Source organism: Brachyhypopomus gauderio, unplaced genomic scaffold, assembly GCF_052324685.1.
Source record: "Brachyhypopomus gauderio isolate BG-103 unplaced genomic scaffold, BGAUD_0.2 sc709, whole genome shotgun sequence".
NCBI lineage: Eukaryota > Metazoa > Chordata > Actinopteri > Gymnotiformes > Hypopomidae > Brachyhypopomus > Brachyhypopomus gauderio.
Window position 1 is genome coordinate 17,501 of NW_027507529.1, and position 7,785 is coordinate 25,285.

The 7,785-nt window shown below is 42.1% G+C and overlaps 1 protein-coding gene across 1 annotated transcript in view; it reads right to left on the reverse strand.

Moving 5' to 3' along the window:
- The window catches only part of LOC143507646 (intermembrane lipid transfer protein VPS13B-like), a 21,827-nt gene extending 16,172 nt beyond the window's left edge, over positions 1–5,655 (reverse strand). The window contains exon 1 of the mRNA XM_076996578.1: positions 5,532–5,655. Within this exon, the coding sequence (XP_076852693.1) occupies positions 5,532–5,586 (55 nt within the window). The 5' untranslated portion in view covers positions 5,587–5,655. The remainder of the gene's footprint in view (positions 1–5,531) is intronic.
- Positions 5,656–7,785: the final 2,130 nt, after the last annotated feature.

Genomic DNA, 7,785 nt, shown 5'->3' on the forward strand with positions numbered 1-7,785 from the left:
AAAAATCGTAATAAAATAAATATTATTTATTCAAACTGTACTCATAATGCATATTTTGTAATTCAATATAAATTGTTTCATGAAAAGAAAAAAAAACGTATTAAGCAAAAATGAAAGCAAAAGAATTAAAGCTAAAAAATAAATTAAATTAATTAAAATTCCACATTAAAGGGAAGGCTTAGTGTGGGACTACAGCAGCCTTCGCAGTACCATGGCTGGAAATCCAACGGCTGATACAGTTCTCCGCTAGCCCTAACTGAAGCCCTCAGTAAGGATGAATGAATGAATGAATGTTCGATTTATATAGCGCCTTTCCAAATTCCCAAGGCGCTTTACAATTTAACACAGGTACAAGTCACAGACAATCACACACACACCGGCGAGAAGCGGCAGCCAATTGTGCACAGCGTACTCTCTACCGGAAGCCACAGCCCCCTGGGGGACTGAATGGGGTGCAGGAAGGGGAGAGAGGACAGACCCTAGTGGCAGAGCACAAACCACCACTGGGCACACAAGCACACACACATTCATGCACACACACTCAGACAACAACTTGTTTTTGTTGAACAGAGAGAGACACAGACACACACTCAGGGAGAATTTTTTGTTGACTGCCAATTTACCTAACCTCAGATAGACCTTTGATACGGTCATCTACAATGTCCCTCAGCTTCAAATGGGTCTGGGCCTTTTCAGGCAGGTAACATAAAGAGGATCCATATCCGATCCACAAAGACTCTCCAATGGTGTCCCCCAATGCCACAGTGCCCTCTTCTCTTTGTATTGTTATATATTATATATATATATATATAAAATACCAATCTTACTAATGCTCAGGACACTGCGAACTGATGCATTTAAACAAACATATAACACAATAGACCCAACAAAGACATACAGTAGCGAACCGTGACCATTAAAACTGGGCCCGCTCCCACCCCCCCCCCCCCTTTCCTAATTAACAATAACAATAAAAAATAAAAAATTGAGACGACAGTACAGCTTTAGAAACGCAATAAACAATAACATGTACTAGATAACTTCTTAAGCAAAATAAGGTTCCAACAAAATAAGAAAATAAGGTTCACAGCTCCGTGTTCCTCAGAAGCGGAATATGTAAACAACGCGCACGAGGGCATCAAAGGAATGAATCTAAACTAGCTAGCGGTGGTACGCTAACGACAGCTAGTGTCGCCACAGCGGGCGGAAATTATCATACAGTTAAGCCCGCCCACTAAGAGGGAAGATATGATTGGACAATTTTACTGTCATTTGAAACTGGTATTGCGCTGAATTATAACTGCCAGGCCCTCTGTAAACGAACATCGGGCATCACAGTCCTGATAGGGGGAGACACAGGCTCACAGACTTCCACTTAACCCCTCACCTTCCAACACAGATTGAATAGACACGAGTGAATAATGTATTTGCTTATATTTCTGTAATTATTTAGATGTCAATTGTCAAACTGTAAGTAGATAAAAAAATTTGATAAATTATGTACATTTACATTTTAAGTATATTTTAGGCCCTCTGAGAGGGTGTAGAGGGCCCAGAATGTTCCCCACTGATTTTATATATATATATATATATATATATATATATATATATATATATATATATATATATATATATATATATATATATATATATATAAACACACACACACACACACACACACACACACACACACACACACACACACACACACACAGACGAGCTGATCTGAGTATTTCAGAAACTGCTGATCTACTGGGATTTTCACACACAACCATCTCTAGCGTTTACAATGGTCCAAAAAATAGAAAATATCCAGTGACAGTGAGCGGTAGTTATTTGGGTGCAAATGTCTTGTTGATGCCAGAGGTCAGAGGAGAATGGCCAGACTGGTTCGAGCTCAAAGAACGGCAACAATCGAGGCATGCAGAAGAGCATCTCTGAACACACGACACGTCGAACCTTGGGACGGATGGGCTAGAGTACCAGAAGACCACACCGGGTGACACTCCTGTCAGCTAAGAACAGGAAACTGAGGCTACAATTCACACATTGCCTGGTCTGATGAGTCTTGATTTATGCTGTGACATTCAGATGGTAGGGTCAGAATTTGGCATCAACAACATGAAAGTATCGATCCATCCTGCCTTGTATCAACAGTTCAGGCTGGTGTTGGTGGTGTAATGGTGTGAGGGATATTTTCCTGGCACACTTTGGGCCCATTAGTACCAACTGAGCATCGTGTCAATGCCACAGCCTGTTGCTGATATTGTGTAATATCTTCGCATGGCTTCTTCTACCACTGCTCTGCTGAAGACCCAAATAATCATTCTTTCCCACCTTCCAACTCAGGTTTACAGCTGTATCTCAGGTTTACAGCTGTATCTCAGGTTTACAGCTGTATCTCAGGTTGCTTGACTGACAGCCTCACTGTTCATTTCACATGTGTTTGATGTGTGGTTGCATTTCATGTGTGTTTAATGTTGTTGTGATTTGTGTGTTCTGGACAGACATTGTGCCATTTATGTTTATTATATGAAAATTGTTATATTTTAATACAATGACACAGCTTACAATTCAATTAAACCCCAGCAGAATCAAACCAAGCCTCTGTAAACTCCATGAACTGCCCACCCTCAACTTGACCTTTTAGTTTCTTTCGAGAACTCCCTGGTATCACTATGTGAAGCCCCTCACAGCCTGGGAATTCCTTTAAACAACCAGTTGCTATTCTCATGTTTTAAACCTGACCTGGTCTTACAGATTTCTTCTCTCTCTCTCACAGGAAGCAACCCAGCTGTTTGTGTACTCTCTCGACATCTCAAAGTTAGACGACTGAAATTTGCTACATGCTGGCCGTCCCCTGTAGTCCATCAGACCTCTACAACTAATCAAGAATGCAACAGAATGATAATGTTCCCATCTTCAGCAGTTCACGCATGTGACTCCACCACTGCCTTCCATTCCCTGGCCTCCTGTAACTGCTTATATGAGATTTAAAACCCTCCAAGGCCAAAACCGGACCAAACCTTTCCTACAGTGGTCAACACCCAAACCATACCTTCAGTGCTTTGGACCTCAAGCACGGCTTAGCTTGAAACACCAAGCTCATGAAGACCAGCATCAAGACAATGAAGACATGAAGACCAGCATCAAGACAATGAAGACATGAAGACCAGCATCAAGACAATGAAGACATGAAGACCAGCATCAAGACAATTATGTCCTCACTCCCAGTTGGTAGACAACAGCTGTCTGGACAACAGAGTCCCTTACCGTTTTCAAACACAGAATTAAGACTATATAGAATAGTCTTAAAGATATAAAGAATAAAGTAAATGATTAAATAACCTAAACTCTAGTATTTGTTGTTTGGTATTGTTTGCACTTAATAAGGCGTGTATGCTTATTTAGCATTTCTAGGTACCTACATTGATTCCTGTATTTCAGGTGCTTATTCTAACAAAAGCTGTCTGGAATAACCTACTGTACTGGCTGGGATACATTCCATCATTAAAAGACAAATCACTTTACAATGTCCCCTTGATATGAATATGCTAAATGCCAAATATGTAAATGTAGAACACTACTACTTGTAAAGTAGTGTTCATCTAACAAACTTTCATAAATGTAGCAGCAAGGTTTGGTGTAAAAAGGTAAGATTTATTCATAGTTGTAGTGGCTTTGTATGTTATGTGTACAGGGAACGTTTACTGTTAAGTGTAGTGCCTTTGTGTGGTGTGTACAGGGAATGTTTACTGTTAAGTGTAGTGGCTTTGTGTGGTGTGTACAGGGAATGTTTACTGTTAAGTGTAGTGGCTTTGTGTGGTGTGTACAGGAAACGTTTACTGTTAAGTGTAGTGGCTTTGTGAGGTGTGTACAGGGAACGTTTACTGTTAAGTGTAGTGCCTTTGTGTGGTGTGTACAGGGAACGTTTACTATTAAGTGTAGTGCCTTTGTGTGGTGTGTACAGGGAATGTTTACTGTTAAGTGTAGTGGCTTTGTGTGGTGTGTACAGGGAATGTTTACTGTTAAGTATAGTGGCTTTGTGAGGTGTGTACAGGGAACGTTTACTGTTAAGTGTAGTGGCTTTGTGAGGTGTGTACAGGGAACGTTTACTGTTAAGTGTAGTGGCTTTGTGTGGTGTGTACAGGGAACGTTTACTGTTAAGTGTAGTGGCTTTGTGAGGTGTGTACAGGGAACGTTTACTGTTAAGTGTAGTGGCTTTGTGTGGTGTGTACAGGGAACGTTTACTGTTAAGTGTAGTGCCTTTGTGTGGTGTGTACAGGGAACGTTTACTGTTAAGTGTAGTGGCTTTGTGTGGTGTGTACAGGGAACGTTTACTGTTAAGTGTAGTGGCTTTGTGAGGTGTGTACAGGGAACGTTTACTGTTAAGTGTAGTGGCTTTATGTGTTGTGTACAGGGAATGTTTACTGTTAAGTGTAGTGGCTTTATGTGTTGTGTACAGGGAATGTTTACTGTTAAGTGTAGTGGCTTTATGTGTTGTGTACAGGGAATGTTTACTGTTAAGTGTAGTGGCTTTATGTGTTGTGTACAGGGAATGTTTACTGTTAAGTGTAGTGCCTTTGTGTGGTGTGCAGAGGGAATGTCTATTTTAAGCTCTTTGGCACCATCACTGTGCCACAACAAAAAGTGTTTCTGCAGCTGCAGCATCAAAGCCTGCACTGCTCTTCTGTTAACAAGCCTACAGTAAAGATCAAGCTTCATAACATTCCTGCTGAGGCAGAACATTTTAGAAACGTTTCAAATGTTTCTAAAAAGTTAGAATAAAGTCATGCCTCTGAAGGTTATTATAGTACACATTAGTGCATAATATATGTATAAACTAGCAGACATTATAATTGCTCAGTTGATCTTGCATCTGGATACAAACTCTACAAACTCCCTGTTCTGTGCTGCTACCCTACCTTGGAACAGGCTAAAGAAACCCCACTGATCTACCTGTAGTATGAATTCTTAAAAGCTCTCCAACACTGTACAAATGCAACAGTCTATTGGTTTTCAGATCTGATTGATGAGTGGAAACTGGTGATAGTTTTAATATAAAGACCATTAAAATCCTAAGGACCATTATTGCTTCACTGACCTTCTATTCATCATCAGTTGTTATATGTGCATAAACTCCATGACCATATCCTTCATCACAGAAGTTATTTAAGGTACAGATTCTGAATTAGTTAACCATCTAGAATTGTTTTCCAGAACGTTTTGGAATAACCACCGGCACAAAAATTTTGATCAGGACCAGGCTTTAGCCATGTGCAACAATTCAGGTCTTAGTATTCAGGACTCAAAGAGATGACAATAAAACGTGTCAATATCCTGGTAAAAGTTGCAGAGATTCTTCAAGTGATGAATACCAACAAATGAATGTTTAGCAAACCCCACCCGGGCTGGCCAACACTGATCTGGAGAGGAAGAGACCATCCAAGAGGTGTGTGTGTGTGTGTGTGTGTGTGTGCGTTTGGAAGAAGGCAGGGCCTACTGCAACAGGGCCTGGCAGTGCCACTCACCTGGGGGTAGGTCAGGGTCAGAGGGGCTCTGCTGGACCCGCCGGGGTTTGGGCATACTCTTTTCAGACGCACTCCGACTGGAAGCAGGGCTCTCGTTCTCGTCCTACACACACACACACACACACACACACACACACACACACACACACACACACACACACACACACACACAGTGTATATGACTCCCCACACAAACACATAGTGTATATGACTCCCCACACACACACATAGTGTATATGACTCCCCACACAAACACATAGTGTATATGACTCCACACACAAACACATAGTGTATATGACTCCCCCACACACACACATAGTGTATATGACTCCCCACACAAACACATAGTGTATATGACTCCACCCACACACACATAGTGTATATGACTCCCCACACAAACACATAGTGTATATGACTCCACACACACACACATAGTGTATATGACTCCCCACACAAACACATAGTGTATATGACTCCCCACACAAATTTCATCCAAGATCACAAGGGTGGAGGAGAGGAAGGGAAAGAGAGAGAGAGAGAGAGAGGGGGGGGGGGGGGGGGGGGGGGGGGGGGGAGAAGGCTAACAGGCACTTTGAGCTATACTGCAGGTTTTATAGCCCCTCATGGGGCTGTATAAATAAACTCTAATTCCAGGATGAAAGCAGGACTTCAGTGTGTGTGTGTGTGTGTGTGTGTGTGTGTGTGTGTGTGTGTGTGTGTGTGTGTGTGTGTCCATGTTGCTGGAATGTAAGTATATCACAGGAGGAATGAGGAGGCTGCCTGCATTTCTCCCGAGATGAACAGTACCATAAACAGCAGTAAAGGCAACTCAGGTCATTTAGAGCTGGAGCTCGGTTAGTAGGGGAGATAATAGCACTTACTGCAGGGAGAGCAGAAACATGTCAGCCCAGCAGGACCAGTACTGGGACCAGAACCAGCAGGACCAGTACTGGGACCAGGACCAGCAGGACCAGTACTGGGACCAGGACCAGCAGGACCAGTACTGGGACCAGGACCAGCAGGACCAGTACTGGGACCAGGACCAGGGCCAGCAGGACCAGTACTGGGACCAGGGGCAGCAGGGACCAGTACTGGGACCAGGGGCAGCAGGACCAGTACTGGGACCAGGGCCAGGGGCAGCAGGACCAGTACTGGGACCAGGGCCAGGGGCAGCAGGACCAGTACTGGGACCAGGGCCAGGGGCAGCAGGACCAGTACTGGGACCAGGGCCAGGGGCAGCAGGACCAGTACTGGGACCAGGGGCAGCAGGACCAGTACTGGGACCAGGGCCAGGGGCAGCAGGACCAGTACTGGGACCAGGGCCAGGGGCAGCAGGACCAGTACTGGGACCAGGGGCAGCAGGACCAGTACTGGGACCAGGACCAGGGCCAGAGAGTTGGGGTCAGTCTAATGCTGACAGACTGAGCTGAGAGAGCTAGAATTCTGACATGTAGCAGAACGAGGGATATCAACAGCAGTTAAAGCCATTTATTACAAACCGTTAATTAGAAGCCCTATATTATAGTACCGTTATAACCCTTCTATTATATAACCATTATAACCCCTATATTATAGTACCGTTATAACCCTTCTATTATATAACCATTATAACCCCTATATTATAGTACCGTTATAACCCTTCTATTATATAACCATTATAACCCCTATATTATAGTACCGTTATAACCCTTCTATTATGTAACCCGTTATAAACACTCATTATATAACCATTATAACCCCTATATTATAGTACCGTTATAACCCTTCTATTATGTAACCCGTTATAAACACTCTTATTATATAACCATTATAACCCCTCTGTTATGTAACCATTATAACCCCTCTATTATATAACCTGTTTTAAGCCCTCTATTATGTAATCATTATAACCACTATATTAACCGTTTTAACTCTTCTATTATGTAACCCATTATAACCCCTCAAATATATAACCCATTATAACCCCTGTTATGTAACTCGTTATAAACCCTCTGTTATATAACTCGTTATAACCCCTCTATTATGTAACTCGTTATAACCACTGTTATATAACCATTATAACCCCACTATTATGTACCTCGTTATAAACCCTCTGTTATATAACCATTATAACCCATAACTCACTACTGTCAGGATGCTCATATAGGAATCTAAATAAACTTCAAATAGTTCAATTAAATAGTTAAATTATTTAATTATTATTTTAAATATTGATTTTAAAATTCTTCTATTGTCTTATAAAGCACTGTACGGG